At 38.4% G+C, this 18,300-nt stretch overlaps 1 protein-coding gene and 1 non-coding gene across 2 annotated transcripts in view; both read left to right on the forward strand.

The window, feature by feature from the left end:
• LOC124763951 (protein UBASH3A homolog) overlaps window positions 1-18,300 on the forward strand; it is a 260,599-nt gene that overhangs the window by 64,751 nt on the left and 177,548 nt on the right. The window contains 1 exon segment of the mRNA XM_047249130.1: window positions 5,267-5,436. Within this exon segment, the coding sequence (XP_047105086.1) occupies window positions 5,267-5,436 (170 nt within the window).
• Trnas-gga lies at window positions 9,102-9,185 on the forward strand. The gene is given in 2 exon segments: window positions 9,102-9,141; window positions 9,151-9,185. It is a non-coding gene; the product is annotated as a tRNA-Ser (tRNA).

Consider the following 18,300-nt stretch of genomic DNA (forward strand, 5'->3'; position numbering starts at 1 on the left):
TCTAAAAGAATGATATTACATCCCTCCATTTCTTTGTTCATGTTTTCTAATTTTGCTTCCTTATTCTTTGTTTCCACATGCCATGCAGCAGTCCTCGATAGAGATGTTTCTCCATTTCCTCTTTTTCTCTTGATTTAATTCAGTGCACAGTTATTCCAGTTACGTGCCCACCCAGATATCCAGTTGTGTAGACCTATGCCAGCATACTTCTTCTCAGGAACAACCGTAGTTGAGAGCACAGTTCAATGGGACCACGGATACCATATGGGTTTTTAGTGCAGTAATTTCCCCTTGCATTCTTTATGCTATGCCAATATCCTTGCCAGGCTTATCCGCCTTTACAAGTGATTTCCCACTCCAAGATAAAGAGAGTGCCTCACTCACGCATCGAAGGAGGCTGTTGGCACTTGGCAAAAGGGATCTCCTTATCTAAAGAGACATTCGGTCCCTGCTTCATTAATTGCTTGTGAGACAAACTTTGCCCCTTCTCTACCACATGGAGGTGATGTGCATGTATGTACGTATTTGCGTATTTTTAGCTCTGAAGAAGAACATTATCGAAAGCTCAGCAATGTTTTCAGTCTTGTTTATGTGACAGTCAACTGCTCAGTGACTCAGCTGTACAATCTCATCATTCAGTCAGTTGTATAACAGCCAAGACTTTTCAGTAGTCTGTTACTAACCTACTTGAGATACATGAAATTTCCATGAATTGTAGCAGTTGATTGATTGGTGGCAGCTTAATGGCAGTTTGTTAGCTTGTTATTTGCGTAGTCTAGAATGATGCTCTCTTAATACCCCTCTAATGTAGAACATGTCAAATATGCACAATTATCTACCTTTGAAATTTCATTATGAAAATCTATAAAAAAAACTGCAGACCCAAAATTGTTTAAGACTGCCTGTAACATACAGTTTCTAATTTAGTTGTTATCAATACTTAGTTTTTTTGAGTCGCAGTTATCCTGGTTCATACAGAGCTGTATGCAGCATGTTACTTCTAAGTACAATGATGATAAAAAGAAAACAAGGCATCAATAATTGTAACAAAATTTTCACTTATAAATCTTTATATAGGTTTGTATGTTGTAAATTAGATTGTGATGCTCCCTTTATCAAAAAGAATAACTTTTACCATTGTATCATTACAAGGCAGAACATTGCTTATATACAACAACAACAGAAATATACAAATATTGTAACATATTGCTTGCTGCTAGTATTTTGGCCCAGGGAAATGATTTTCATGTGCAAAGAATGTTGTGGTTTCCATAATCAAATGGTCAACTGATAGATGGAATTTGGAATGTGTATGCCTTCCTAGAATCACAAGTGTGACTAACTTAAAATTTTACTTTTCCAGAGATGCACAACTTTAGTACAGTCTATTATGCTCCCCAACTTTACAGAATATTATCAGTGTGAAACTTACTAACAGACGGATTTGTAGTTTTTAATGTAAGGGTCCAAAATTAAAAAGTACATTGTTAAAGTGATGCATTAAGTGTGTAACTAATTACTACCATTTGAGTAGCACATCATCATATTGATTGAATGGTTGTCATACCACATTGTTCTATATTGCAACAGTTTCTCTTTTTAGTCAAGTCTAAGGATAATCCCAGTCCAGATTGTTCAGCTGGTACACTGTGCCTACTGTACTATGCAGATGGCAGTTTTAGTTTTCAAAGCCTGTAAGTGTTTCACAGAAAAACATTATTGTAGCCGCAACCAAAATTTCTGTAGGCATGGTAGTATATGTGCACATTATTTTGTTTTTTCGACATGTGCACAAGTAGAAAAACAAAAACCTACTTACCCACTTCTTTTTGGGAATATATATCACCTTGGAATTTACTGCAAGTTAATATATCTGTTTTTGTATAGGTGTCAAGGGCCGCCTCCCCTCCTGTCAACCCCCCCCCCCAGTGAACCATGGATCTTGCCACTGGTAGGAAGGCCTTCATGCCTCAGTGATACAGATAGCTGTACCGTAGGTGCAACCACAATTGAGGGATATCTGTTGAGAGGCCAGACAAATGTGTGGTTCCTGAAGAGGGGCAGCACCCTTCTCAGTAGTTGCAGGGGCAAAACAGTCTTTATGGTTGACTGATCTGGCCTTATGTTATCAACCAAAACAGCCGTTCTGTGCCAATGATGTGAACGGCTGAAAGCATAAGGAAACTACAGTTGTAATTTTTCCCGAAGACATGCAGCTCTATTGCATGGTTAAATGTTGATGAAATCCTCTTGTGTAAAATATTCTGGAGCTAAAATACTACTCTATTTGGATCTGTGGGTGGGGACTACTCAGGAGGATGTCGTTATCAGGAGAAACAAAACTGATGTCCTACAGATTGGAGTGTGGAATGGCAGATCCCTTTATTGGACAGGGAGGTTACTTTAAAAAGAGAAATGGATAGATTAAAGTGAGATATAGTGGGAGTTAGTGAAGTTTGGTGGCAAGAGTAAGAGAACTTCTGGTCAGATGAATAGAGGTTTATAAATACAAAATCGAATAGGGGTAATGTAGGAGTACATTTAATAATGAATAGAAAAAATAGGAGCATGGATAACCTACTACAAACAGCATACTGGACACATTATTGTAGCCAAGATAGACAAGAAGCCCACACCCACCACTGTAGTACAAGTTTATATGCCAACTAGCTCAGCAGATGAGGAGGAGATTGAGGAAATGTATAATGAGATAAAATAAATTATTCAGATAGTTAAGGGAGTCAAAAATTTAATAGTCATGAGTGACTGGAATTCGATAGTAGGAAAAGGTAGAGAAGGAAAAGTAGTAAGTAAATATTGATGGGGGGGAGGGGGAAGGAATGAAAGAGGAAGCAGTCTGGTAGAATTTTGCACAGGGCATAATTTAATCATAGCTAACACTTGGTTTAAGAAGGGTGTATATGTGAAAGAGACCTGAAGATACCAAGAGGTTTGAGATTGATTTATATAGTGGTAAGACAGAGACTTAGGAATCAGATTTTAAATTGTAAGACATTTCCAGGGCAGATGTGGTCTTGGGCCACAATTTATTGATTAGGAACTCCAGATTAAAACTGAAGAAACTACAGAAAGGTAGGAATTTAAGGAGATAGGACCTGGACAAACTGAAAGAACCAGAGGTTGTAGAGTTTTTCAGAGGGAGCATTAGGCAATGATTGACTAGAACAGGGGAAAGAAATGCAGTAGATGAAAGAGTTAGGCAGCAGAGGATCAATAAGGTAAAAAGCCAAGGCCTACTGGAAATCCTTGGATATCACAGGAGATAATGAATTTAATTGATGAAAGCAGTAAATATAAAAATGTGGTAAATGAAGCAGGTGAAAGTGAATACAAACGTCTATGAGAAAAGAGAAGCAGCTGTTTAAATAGCAAGAGCTCAGATGAAAAACCAGTCCTAAGCAAAGAAGAGAAACCTGAAAGTTTGGAGGAGTATATAGAGGGTCCATTCAAAGGACACTAACTTTAAAGGAATATTATAGAAAGGGGAGAGGACGTAGATGAACATGAGATGGGAGAGATGATATTGCGAGAAGTATTTGACAGAGCACACTGAAAGACGTTAGTTGAACCAAGGCCCTCAAAGTAGGTGACATTCCATCAGACTTCAAAAAGAATATAATCATTCCATTTCCAAAGAAATCTGGTGCTGATAGTTTTGAAAATTACTGAACTATTAGCTTAATAAGTCATGGTTGCAAATAATAACACAAACTCTTTACAGAAGAATGGAGAAACTGGTAGAAGCCAACTTCGGGGAAGATCAGTTTGGGCTCCAGAGAAATGTAGAACATGTGAGGCAATACTGACCCCACAACTTCTCTTAGAAGATAGGTTAAGGAAAGGCAAACCTACATTTGTAGTATTTGTAGACATAGAGAAAGCTTTTGATAATGTTGACTGGAATAATTTCTTTAAAATTCTGAAGATATTAAGGATAAAATACATGGAGTGAAAGGCTATTTGCAATTTGTAAAGAAACCAGATGGCAGTTACAAGAGTCAAGGGGCATGAAAGGAAAGCAGTGATTGAGAAGGGAGTGAGACACAGTTGTAGCCTGTCCCTGACATTATTCAGTCTGTATATTGAGCAAAAACTAAAGGAAATAGAAGAAAAATTTGGAGTAGGAATTAAAGTCTAGGGAGAAGAAATAAGAACTTTGAGATTTGCTGATTACATTGGAAGAGCAGTTGAATGGAATGGAAAATGTCTTGAAAGGAGGATATAAGATAAACATCAACAAAAGCAAAACAAAGATAATGGACTGTAGTCAGTTTAAATCAGATGATGCTGTGGGAATTAGAAAAGGAGACACTTAAAGTAGTAGATGAGTTTTGCTATTTGGGCAGCTAAATAACTGATGATGGTTGAAGTAGAGAGGACGTAAAGTGTAGACTGGCAGTCAAGAAAAGCATTTCTGAAGAAGAGAAATTTGACATCGAGTATAGATTCAAGTGTCAGGAAGCCCTTTCTGAAAGTGTTTGTATGGAGTGTAACCATGTGTGGAAGTGAAACATGATGATAACTTGTTTCGACAAGAAGAGAATAGAAGCTTCTGAAATGTAGTTCTACAGAAGAATACTGAAGATTAGATGGGTAGATCATGTAACTAACGAGGAGGTACTGAAAAGAATTGGGGAGAAGAGAAATTTGTGGCACAACTTGACTAATAGAAGGGATAGGTTCGTAGGACACATTCTGAGGCATCAAGGGATCACCAATTTAGTATTGGATGGAAGTGTGTGTGTGTGTGTGTGTGTGTGTGTGTGTGTGTGTGTGTGTGTGTGTGTGTGTGTGTGTGTGTGGGAGGGGGGGGGGGGGAGATAATAATCATAGAGGGAGACCAAGAGATGAATACAGTAAGCAGATTCAGAAGGATGTAGGTTGTAGTAGTTACCCAGAGATGAAGAGGCTCCCACAGGATAGAGTAGAATGGAGAGCTGCATCAAATCAGTCTTCAGGCTGAATGCCACCACAATAACTTGGTTGTCAAGATTTTGAACTGATAATCAATCCCTTATACATTGTAATTATTTATAAGAGCAGAAATGTGTTCACTGAATACTCTTGTGCCAAATTGGCGTGTATTTAGATTAATGTGAAAATACTGCTTGCTTTCCTCCCTCAGTTCCATTCTGGTGCATGTTTTATTTTTTTGTTATGACTTCCTGAAAACCTTTTTTTGCTAGCATATACTCTGCATAGTCTTATTGTATTTACAATTGTACAGTTATTTATCTTTTTCCAGCTGTCAGTATGGAACCGCACGTGAAGTCCTTACATTTGACTCTGGCTTACCAGTTTTCTCCTACACAGTTCGGAGCATTGAGAACTTTGGTAGAAAGCCTAAATCCTTGTGCTCCTGGCAATTGGGAAGTACGCCTGTACTCCAGGGACCCTCGGTTGTCTTCGAAACAGGTATTGACTAGTGGATTAATTTAACTCTTTCCTGGCATTGTTGCAAGGTGTATGTGTAAAGTGATTTTCATTAGAGCATTGAGAGTATTTTTTTAATATTAATAAATTCAGCCAATTTCCTTGAGCATAGTGAAGTACATATTGCATTCCAACTTTGGCATATTTTGTTTATTTATTTATTTTCGTTTAGTAATGTATCAGTGTGGAATACTGATGCCCAGTTGTCCAGATGAGTGCTTTATTTAATCTAAAATCACAACATGTTTCAGAAAGACATGATCCCATTATCAGGTTCTTAAAAGTTAATGTGTTCTCTGAGAATATTAATTGCCACAAGTATCTGCAAACATTATACCATGACAAATTTGTTTACTTGGTGATTATTTGCAGCATGTGTGTAAATATTTGTTTCATAAATTGAAGTGCCTTTTTCTTGCTACACTGTATATTTTTTTACAATCCAGTTGCATTTTGCCTTTAACAGTAAGTAGATTTAATCTGGCATAATAGATTTCTGTTTTTATATGCAGTATTTGTAAATTAGGAAACAGTTCACATTGTAATTGCTACTGTCATGATTTATTATTTACAATTGTTCATTTTTCCAGCTGAAATATGCATTCCTCATCATTTGAACAAATTGCTCCACATTTGCAGAGCATCTCAGAAAACATAATTACAACCCAACCTCTTGAGAATTATCAAAATAAACAGTAAAAGAATCATATAAAATCACAAGAAAATTATTATATACAATAAACCAAATCTGAAAAGAAAACCCTTTTGAATGACCAAGAATATGTGAAAGACAATTTACTATTTAGATTGGTAGGTAAAATAGTAGAATAACATGCCAACAGATGATTATCAGAATGTTATACAACTACTTTCCCCTCACTCTTCCATAATGCCCTCCAAATAACTTCTAAACGAAAAACGCCGTCTTCCAAACACCTAGATCTCTTTATCCACTTTCTGACAGCCATTAGATCCACATTCAGATTTCTGCGACCTCTTCTATGACTAGCCACAATCCCATCCTGCCAAATGTCCTAACTTCATCTACATCTACATGATTACTCTGCTGTTCACAACAAAGTGCCTGTCGTAGGGTTCATTGAACCACCTTCAAGCTGTCTCTCTACCATTCCGTTCTCAAACGGCACACAGGAAAAACTAGCACTTAAGTTTTTCTGTGCGAGTCCTGATTTCTCATATTTCATCATTATGGTCCTTTCTCCCTATGTAGGTGGGTGCAAACAGAATGTTCTTGCAATTGGAGGAGAAAACGGGTGATTGAAATTTCATAAGAGTCCATCGCAACAAAAAACGCATATGTTTTAATGATTGCCATACCAATTCATGTATCATGTCTGTAGAAATATTATCCTATTTCGCGATAGTACAAAGCAAGCTGCCCTTCTTTGAACTTTTTCAATGTCATCCGCCCACCCACCTGATGCGGATCCCACACCGCACAACAATACTCCAGAATAGGGCGGACAAGTGTGGTGTAAGCAACCTCTTTAGTAGAGCTGTTGCACCTTCTAAGTGTTCTGCCGATGAATCACAGTCTTTGATTTGCTCTACCCACAACATTATCTATGTGATTGCTCCAATTTAGGTTATTTGCAATTGTAATCACTACGTATTTAGTTGAATTTACAGCCTTAAGATTTGTGTGACTTACTGTGTAATCGAAATTTAGTGGATTTCTTTTAGTTCTCATGTGAATAACTTCAGACTTTTGTTTATTCAGGGTCAATTGCCACTTTTCGCACCATACAGGTATCTTATCTAAATCATTTTGCAAATTCATTTTGATCATCTGATGACTTCACAAGGGTAAATGATAGCATCATCTGCAAACAATCTAACAGGGCAACTCAGATTGTCTCCTGTGTCGTTAATATAGATGAGGAACAGTGGAGGGGATATAACACTTCCTTGGGGAACACCGAATATTACTTCTGTTTTACTCAATGATTTTCCGTCTGTTTCTACGAACTGTGAGCTTTCTGAGAGGAAATCTTGAGTCCAGTTGCACAACTGAGGTGATATTCCATAGGCAAGCAGTTTGGTTAGAAGACACTTGTGAAGAATGGTGTCAAAAGCCTTCTGGAAATTTAAAAATATGGAACCAATTTGACATCCCCTGTCGATAGCACTCATTACTTGATGATGAGTATATAGAGCTAGATGTGTTTCACAAGAACGATGTTTTCAGAATCTGTGCTGACTGTGTGTCAATAAATCATTTTCTTCGAGGTACTTCGTATTGTTCAAACACATTAAATGTTTCAAAACTCTACTGCAAATCAACGTTAGTGATATGGGCCTGTAATTCAGTGGATTACTCCTACTTTCCTTTTTGGGTATCGGTGTGACCTTAGCAATTTTCCAGTCTTTAGGTATGGAACTTTCTGTGAGCGAGCAGTTATATGTAATTACTAAATATGGAGCTATTGTATCAGCATACTCTGAAAGGAACATGACTGGTGTACAATCTGGACCAGAGGCCTTGCCTTTATTAAGTGATTTAAGCAGCTCTGCTACATGGATGATATCTACTTCTGTGTTTCTCATCTTGCCAAATGTTCTTGATTGGAATTCACTAATATTTACCTCATCGTCTTTGGTGCAGGATTTTCGGAAAACTGTGTGTAATAACGCTGCTGTAGTGGCACTGTCATCAGTGACTTCACCATTGTTATTGTGCAGTGAAGGTATTGATTGTGTCTTCTCACTTGTTTGCTTTATGTGTGACCAGAATCTCTTTGGGTTTTCTGCCAGATTCCAAGGCAGAGTTTTGATGTGGAAATTATTAAAAGCATCTCTCATTGAAGTATGCGCTATATTTCAAACTTCTGCAAAACTTTGTCAATCTTGGGGATTTTGCATTCTTTTAAATTTGGCATGCTTTTTTTTGTTGCTTCTGCAACTTCGATCTGACCCATTTTGTGTACCATCGAGGTTCAGTACCATCACTTATTAATTTATGTGGTGTATATTTCTCAATTGCTGTCAATACTATCTCTTTGCAATCATTCCACATCTTCTCTACACTTATGTGATTAGATCGGAAGGAGTGGGGACTGTCTCTTAAAAAGGCGTTAAGAGCATTTTTATCAGCTTTTTTAAAAAGATGTGCTTTGCTTTCTTTTTGATGGTTATAGGCGTTACAGTATTCAGCCTAGCAGCAACTGCCTCATGGTCGCTAATTCCTGTAGTCTTCATGATACTCCTTGTCCAGGATTATCTGTTGCTAAGAGATCAAATATGCTTTCGCAACCATTTACGCTTCGAGTGGGTTCATGAACTAACTGTTCAAAATAATTTTCTGAGAAAGCATTCAATACAAATTCGGCTGATGTTTTATGCCTGCTGCCGGCTTTAAACGTATAATTTTTCCAGTATATCGAGGGTAGATTGAAGTCGCTACCGACTATAATTGTATGAGTGGGGTACGTATTTGAAATGAGACTCAAGTTTTCTTTGAACTGTTCAGCAAGTATATCTTCCGAGTCGGGGGTCGGTCAAACGATCTAATTAATAATTTAGTCCAATTGTCAAGTATAACCTCTACCAATACTATTTCACACGAACTATCTACTTCAATTTCGCAACAAGGCAAACTACCTCTAACAGCAATAAATACTCGGCCGGCCGGAGTGGCCGAGCGGTTAAAGGCGCTGTAGTCTGGAACCGTACGACCACTGTGGTCGCAGGTTCGAATCCTGCCTCGGGCATGGATGTGTGTGATGTCCTTAGGTTAGTTAGGTTTAAGTAGTTCTAAGTTCTAGGGGACTTATGACCACAGCAGTTGAGTCCCATAGTGCTCAGAGCCATTTGAAGCCAATAAATACTCCACCACCAACTGTATTTAATCTCTCCTTTGTGAACACTGTTAGATCGTTTGAAAAAATTTCGGCTGAACTCATTAGCCAGCTCTCTGTACCTACAACTATTTGAGCTTCAGTGCTTTGTATTAGGGCTTGGAGCTCTGGTTCTTTCCCAACACAGCTACGACAATTTACAACTACAATACCAATCACTTCTACAACTACCTTATTGTGTTTTACTTCCCCACTTTCAGACGGACGTCCCTTCTGTGGTTCCCTGACACCCTCAAACCTAAAAAACTCCCCAGTCCCTTCTACACAGCATCCGCTACCCTTGTAGCCGCCTCCTGTGTGTAGTGGACTCCTGACCTATTAAGCGGAACCCGGAAACCCACCACCCGATGGTACAAGTCAAGGAATCTGCAGTCTACATTGTCACAGAACCGCCTGAGCCTCTGATTCAGACCCTCCACTCGGCTCTTCACCAAAGGACCACAGGTGGTTCTGTTGACGATGCTGCAGATGGTGAGCTCCGCCTTAATCTTGCAAGCAAGACTGGCAGTCTTTACTATTTCCGCTAACCACCCGAAATCAGAGAAAATCTCCTCCAATCCTAAGTCACAAATGTCATTGGTACCGACATGGGCCACCACTTGCCAGCCATGTTCCTAAGGCCTAATATTGGAGCTCCCAACTACCAGCAAACCCACCCTCTGTGAATGCCCAGGCCTTGCGGGCCGAGAAGCTTTAAATTGATGTTAATATCTTAGAAGACACACACACACACACACACACACACACACACACACACACACACACACACACACACACCACACACACACACACACACACACACACACACACACAAAGAGGTAGAGGGAGAGGGTGGGGTGGGGTTGGGAAACAAATAAGAAAAGAAAATCAAGTGAACATATACTTATGGCACAAATAATACACAGTTCTCATTAGAAAAATCTGCATATATTGCCAGATGGCAGGGGCATTCTCTGCATTTAGTTTATGAAATATGAAAACTACAAAGCAGTGTGATCACGACACAAAAATGTGTCACTGTTTCATCATTGAAGTGACAGTGTGACCTGTAACACAAAACCAAATTTAAAGAAATGCAGATTTTGATTAGAAAAGTGGATACCTGTAGGTAATAACTTGTCAGCATAACAGTTATAATGTGAAGTGTTCTGTAATCTTTTCAAAACGTGTTCTGATTTTAAATTAAGTACATGATACCTTTGAAGGACTTGTGTTCCAAATCTTCATACTGATTTGTGTACTTTGCCTCTTTACAACAGATTTACTAATGTAATTCATTTTAAATATGTACTTTTTAAAAGTAGTTTCCATATTGTTAGTTCCGGGTTAATTCATCATAATCGCCACCATCACTGTCGTCAACAACAACAATAACAACAAAAACTACAACAACAATTATTTGATATTCACTGCTGGGTATAGGCTTCCTGTAGACTTTTATGTGCATTATTGTTTTCTAGTAGGAATATAATATTGTTTCAGATTGCTTTCTGATATTTCTATTCATGTTCCATTAGATTGTTGTGTCTATCTTTCCTTTTTTCTTGGAATCCAGCAAAGAAGTTTGTCCACCTTACATTCATTTGCCTGGCTATATATGCTGCCCACATCCATTTCATTGCCATTAAAGTAAGAACAATGTCTTCCACTCCAATCTGTTTATTGATCTGTTTGTTTGTTTGTCACTGTAATTTAAAACAATTTCTCTCTTTGTTTACTGAGGAACCCTCAGTTTTAGAATGGTTTTCATATTAAAAGTCTGTGTCGCCTTGCCGTGATTGTGAATTGGTTTTACCCAATAATTGTACTTGCTGTACTTTACAGACACATTGATAACTTATTTTTGAAAATCCTAAACTTCTTGTTTCAGACATGTTAAAATTTTCATTTTGAATTCTCAATTTAAGTTTACCAACTGCTTTCCAGGCCATTTTTAATCTTTTAATTATGTTTTTTTCTATCCACCAATGAATTGTCTTCAGTTACCCATAAAATAAAATCTTATTATTTATCTATCTTTCTTCATTGTCAATTTTTACTTTGTTCTTTTTGATTTGTCCATTGCACTTATTTCAATCAACTTGTAACTGTTTTTTAGGTGTACTTTCAAATTTACTTTATTAAGGTTCCTTTAGTTATTAAAGTTCATCCACACTGAAGGCAAGTTGCACAATGTCTTTGGCAGAACCAAAAAAATATTCCAGTAACATATATTCCTCCTTATTTCCAGTACAGAGATCTGTAAACTTCCTATACAGGAACTGAGAACAGTTTTTATGGTATCCAGTATTTGTGCATGGTCCCTCTTCTAGTTCTGAGTTTCTTGTTATTCTGACCTAGTCAAGTTCTTCAGTGTACTAACATAGGTTAAAAGAAAGCCTTGTTTTTCAATCTCTCTTAGTAAAGATTTTCGCGACACTTCAGAATGTCATTACTAACAATCTGTGTTTCCAATTTATCTTCAAAAAATACAGACATTTAAAAACAGTAGGAAAGTTCTGGTAGAATGTAAGTTATGTAGGAGTAAAGGAGATCACTCACAGAATAGTAGAAGCATTGAGTTGTCGACAGGCGCACACAAAAGAGAAAGAAAATGTGCTAGTTGTTGGAATAAATCCTTTCTCAATCTAGAGTGGACACACACACACACACACACACACACACACACACACACCTCTGCACCTACCAGCTGGACACACAGTGATTGGCTGGTATGGCCCATCTATTGAAACCCGAATTCCATGCTGATGTAATTGCTGAAGATTATGATTGTGGCTGTCAATTCCAGATTTTCCGTAGAACTTCAGCCCTTCGATGTACAGCAGGTGGAACATTCTCTGAGAATTTCTTGCTTTGTGATAGTCAAAGTCAGTTTTCTGTGAGATAATTGACAGTGGCATCAAGTTAATAATGAAAAGCAGAGGACACAAGTACTCCTGGAAAATGCCCCTCTTGATGTTGAAGGGTCTGCAACTTTCTTTTCCAACCAATAGTTATGTTTTCGAGTGTTTCATCCATTTACTGCAAATTTCGTAATGTTGTTGTTGACCCTGATGGCTTCCAGGAAATTCATTATTCAGCTCTGTGACAGTGAGTCGAAGGTTTTTTTGCAGTCAATCCAGCTCATATACAGATTTATTTTCCAGCTCTTTCAGGTTCACAAAATCATTTTGTTTATCGCGAGTTCATCTTTTGTGTCCCTGCTTATTTGCTTTTTCCCATTTTTTTCAACTGGTAGATGTCGTTATTCTTCCAGAAAGTTCTGAATTCTGTTGGCTGTAGTACCTGTCGATGACTTGAACACGGTGGGAAAACATTTTTGGGTGTGGCACTTTTAGCTGGTCCTTTTGTATTAAATATGTTTTTCCAGTTGTTAACCATTCATTGATGTTTCCTATCTGCACAATGCATTAAACAGCTCAGTCATTTTCACATGCAGACTGGTCAGACATTTTGTGCCAGAAACTATACAGTATATTGTTGCTGGGGGATGTCCAGTTCATGACTTTCTTCACTCTTTTCTCAACTGTTTCAGTTGTTATATCCAGCTGTTACATTCTGTTCGTAGAAAATTTGTTTCCGAAGCCCTTTATCCATCCAGCAATTTTTTGTTTACCTAGGGCTCTATCCAGAACTGGGTGGTTGTTTCTCTGACTTTTCAACTTTTGTGTCAGCTTGCTGGTTCCGACTGTGGTAGAACTTCCTCTGGTTGGATTGAAAAGTTTAATTTTGCCGGTACTTGATATAATGGCCTTGGACCTTTTGATTATCCTGGTTGTTGTAGTTATTTCTTGCTTCACAATTTCCAAAGATACTTCAATTTTTCTCATATTCAGCCAATATTTTTTTAACTGGTACTCTTTGGCCTTCCAGTTATTCAGTTTATTCTCGTTCATGTTCTTCAACTTACTTGCATCATATCTCTAGCTTTTGATTTTTGATTCCATCTGAACTTTCTACTTTGGTTTTCCAGTCAGTTCTCCAGCAGGTTCCGACCGCATTAACCCTAGTTCTTCTTTTACTGTTAATGCTACACCACAGGTGAGCTGTTTCATTTCTTCAATTGTTATATTTGGAAAGTTGCAAGGGCCACTTTAACGTCCTTCATCAGTGAAGCCATTTTTTTCTGTGGACAGTTTTCAAAGTCAGAAGCCCCTGTTTCCTACTTTAGATGACACATGTACCAGAATTTTGTCTTTAATTACTTTTTGTCTTTGGGTCAATTTGCTGGGCATTTTATCAATGACTTCTTGTTCATACCACATTATTCATCAGGTTCAAATTGTTCCATGACTGCAGTGTTGCTGGTGCCAAAGGAGATTGTTTTACTTCTGTTCCACAGGTTCTATGAATTTCTTTACGTTTCATTCCTTTTGATAAACAGTCTCTTATCACTTAGTTGTAGTTCTCTTATCTTCAAGTGTGTGTATTCTTGCTTCCAGAGGTGGTAAATGTGCTCTTGGTATCCACATTTTTGTGTTTCCAGCAAATAGTATCATTTCACAGCTTTGTGATTCTCTGACTTACAAGGAACCCCTTTAGTGCAAGGTCACAAAATGCCAATGATGTTTATGGCATTTGACACCCCGTATATTGTCTACCGTGCAACCAAAATATTGGCTGCTAATGGCAACAAGGAGCAGGACTGGAGGTATCGTACGGTGAGCTTAGCATGAGGCTAGGTAGTGCAGCTGAACTGATTACTTAATGAGTAACTCATAACAGTGATACATTGCTAAGGTGTTGATGCAATGCAGAGCAACTGCAATGATAAACAAAGCAAACATTTCATTACATCTACAACAACAGTTGCCAAAGTTGACATTTTGTCAGAAAGGAAAACAAGGAATTGCACAGAGTGAGAAAGAATTGACAGTTGAAATATTAGCGTTTCTGCAAGATGACTCAGTGGAATGGGTTGTGTCGTATACACTCGACTGTGCGGACAATTTACGTTAGGAGTACAATGATGACGATATGTGCCTAACAAGTGAAAGTGATATCGAAGCAGGTGACGCTCCATGTAGTTAATCATCCTTGTCGAACAGGAAGCCACAAATCCCATCTCCAGTGAAATGTAGTAAAGAACAATCACTGTCCAAGGAGCAGGAACTAAACATAATTACGTACATTGAAGATCATCTGCAGGATAATAAAAAGACAATTATTAACAGAGCTCAAATAAGATCACATCAATATAACCATGTAGTGTGTAAGAAAAACTATGGATATTCAAAGGAGGACAAAGTGCACTTGTTACAAAAACTGATGTTGGTGTGTTTGTAGGATGGTCGAAATAATTTGCAGGATATGCATGCTAGTGACCTACTATGCTATGCACATCAAATTGCAGGTGACATAGTGATTTCAAGGAAGCAGCGAATGATTGCATAACTTCAAACAGTGTTGCAGAATTGGAAGATACAAGACAAAATTTGAAACAAAGCATCAATTTGATGATGCAAAGCAAACTGCAAGGTCGGCCCAAAAATTTGTATATGAAATAAACAAACTTATCCCATCGTTCACCAGGAATTTGTTTTCATCTCTCACCGATCATGATTTGAAGATAAAATACATATGAAAGGAACCTTGGAAATACCAAGAGATTTGTATCAAAATCAATGCCTTAACACATTTGTACACAAATATGCTGACTGTTAATCTGCATGGTAAATTGGCTGGAAAGTTATTTATTATGCTGTGAGAAGTTGGATGTGCTTTGCCCCCTACAATTCTTTCTCTTGTGCGACATTTTGTTTGTAATGGCACTAGAAAATATCTACATCACAACAAGCAGTAGTGGGAAAATGGATGTAAGGGAACTACAGCTATTGTATGAGCACTGCTTTTGGCCAGTAGCTGGTCAAAAAACTTGCTTTTGCTCGGTTCCTGTCCTGTGTATAAAAATCATACTCCTTTAGAGTAAATTATCCCTCCCAAAAAGTGGGTAACATTGCAGCTCATATCACCTGGAACTACTGGGCAAATTTAGCCCTTTAGCCCCTGGAAGTTTTTTCTGTGCCTGTACAACATGTCCCCCCCCCCGCAATGAACCATGGATCTTGGCGCTGGTGGGGAGGCTTGCGTGGCTCAGCGGTACAGAAAGCCGTACCGTAGGTGCAACCACAATGGAGGGGTATCTGTTTTGAGAGGCCAGACAAACGTGTGGTTCCTGAAGAGGGTCAGCAGCCTTTTCAGTAGTTGCATTGGCAACAGTCTGGATGATTGTCTGATCTGGCCTTGTAACACTAACCAAAACAACCTTTCTGAGCTGGTACTGCGAAAGGCTGAAAGCAAGGGGAAGTTACAGCCGTAATTTTACCTGAGGGCATGCAGCTTTACTGTATGGTAAAATGATGATGGCGTCCTCTTGGGTAAAATATTCTGGAGGTAAAATAGTCCCCCATTCTGATCTCCAGGTGGGGACTACTCAGGAGGACATCATTATCAGGAGAAAGAAAACTGGCATTCTATGAATTGGAGTGTGGAATGTCAGATCCCTTAATCGGGCAGGTAGGTTAGAAAATTTAAAAAGGGAAATGGATAGGTTAAAGTTAGATATAGTGGGAATTAGTGAAGTTCGGTGGCAGGAGTAACAAGACTTCTGGTCAGGTGAATACGGGGTTATAAATACAAAATCAAATAGGGGTAATGCAGGAGTAGGTATCATAATTAATAAAAACAATAGGACTGCGGTTAAGTTGCTACAAACAGCATAGTGGACACATTATTGTGGCCAAGATAGTCACGAAGCCCACGCCTACCACAGTAGTACAAGTTTATATGCCAACTAGCTCCGCAGATGATGAAGAGATTGATGAAATGTATGATGATATAAAAGAAATTCTTCAGATAGGGAAGGGATATGAAAATTTAATAGTCACGGGTGACAGGAATTCGATAGTAGAAAAAGGAAGAGAAGGAAATGTAGTAGTTGAATATGGAATGGGGGTAAGAAATGAAAGAGGAAGCCGCCTGGTAGAATTTAGCACAGAGCAAAACTTAATCATAGCTAACACTTGGTTCAAGAACCATAAAAGAAGGTTGTATACATGAAAGAGGCCTGGAGATACTTGAAGGTTTCAGATAGATTATTTAATGGTAAGACAGAGATTTAGGAACCAGGTTTTAAATTGTAAGACATTTCCAGGGGCAGATGTGGACTCTGACCACAATCTATTGGTTATGAACTGTTGACTAAAACTGAAGAAGCTGAAAAAGGTGGGAATTTAAGGAGATGGGACCTGGATAAACTGACAGAACCAGAGGTTGTAGTGAGTTTTAGGGAGAGCATAAGGGAATGATTGACAGGAATGAGGGAGAGAAATACAGTAGAAGAAGAATGGGTAGCTTTGAGAGATGAAGTAGTGAAGGCAGCAGAGGACCTAGTAGGTAAAAAGACGAGGGCTAGTCGAAATCCTTGGGTAACAGAAGATATATTGAATTTAATTGATGAAAGGAGAAAATATAAAAATGCAGTAAATGAAGCAGGCAAAAAGGAATACAAATGTCTAAAAAATGAGATCGACAGGAAGTGCAAAATGACTAAGCAGGGCGGCTGAGGACAAATGTAATGATGTAGAGGCATATCTCACTAGGGGTAAGATAGATACTGCCTATAGGAAAACTAAAGAGACTTTTGGAGGAAGGAGAACCACTTGTATGAATATCAAATATCAAGAGCTCAGATGGAAACCCAGTTCTAAGCAAAGAACAGAAAGCAGAAAGGTGAAACGAGTATATAGAGAGTCTGTACAAGGAAACAGTATTATGGAAATATTATGGAAATGGAAGAGGATGTAGATGAAGATGAAATGGGAGATATGATACTACATGAATAGTTTGACAGAGTACTGAAAGACCTAAGCTGAAACAAGGCACCGGGAATAGACAACATTCCATTAGAACTACTGATAGCCTTGGAAGAGCCAGCCCTGACAAAACTCTACCATCTGGTGAGCAAGATGTATGAGACAGGCAAAATACCCTCAGACTTCAAGAAGAATATAATAATTCCAGTCCCAAAGAAAGCAGGTGTTGACAGATGTGAAAATTAACGAACTATCAGTTTAATAAGCCACGGCTGCAAAATACTAACACAAATTCTTTACAGACAAATCGAAAAACTGGTAGAAGCCCACCTCGGGGAAGATCAGTTTGAATTCCATAGAAATGTTTGAACACATGAGGCAATACTGATCCTATGACTTATCTTAGAAAATAGATTAAGTAAAGGCAAACCTATGTTTCTAGCATTTGTAGACTTGGAGAAAGCTTTTGATAATGTTGACTGGAATACTCTCTTTCAAATTCTGAAGGTGGCAGGGGTAAAATACAGAGAGCAAAAGGCTATTTACAATTTGAACAGAAACCAGATGGCAGTTATAAGAGTCGAGGGGCATGAAAGGGAAGCAGTGGTTGGGAAGGGAGTAAGACAGGGTTGTAGCCTCTCCCCGATGTTATTCAATCTGTATATTGAGCAAGCAGTAAAGGAAACAAAAGAAAAATTTGGAGTAGGAATTAAAATCCATGGTGAAGAAATAAAAACTTTGAGGTTTGCTGATGACATTGTAATTCTGTCAGAGACAGCAAAGTAGCTGGAAGAGCAGCTGAACGGAATGCACAGTGTCTTGAAAGGAGGATGTAAGATGAACATCAACAAAAGCAAATCGAGGATAATGGAATGTAGTTGAATTAAATCGGGTGATGCTGCCGGAATTCCAGCTACACTACATCTATATCCATACTCCGCAAGCCACCTGACATTGTGTGGTGGAGGGTACTTTGAGTACCTCTATCGGTTCTCCCTTCTATTCCAGTCTCGCATTGTTCGTGAAAAGAAAGATTGTAGGTATGCCTCTGTGTGGGCTCTAATCTCTCTGATTTTATCATCATGGTCTCTTCGTGAGGTGTATGTAGGAGAGTGCAATATACTGCTTGACTCCTCGGTGAAGGTATGTTCTTG

Source organism: Schistocerca piceifrons, chromosome 1 (assembly GCF_021461385.2).
Source record: "Schistocerca piceifrons isolate TAMUIC-IGC-003096 chromosome 1, iqSchPice1.1, whole genome shotgun sequence".
NCBI lineage: Eukaryota > Metazoa > Arthropoda > Insecta > Orthoptera > Acrididae > Schistocerca > Schistocerca piceifrons.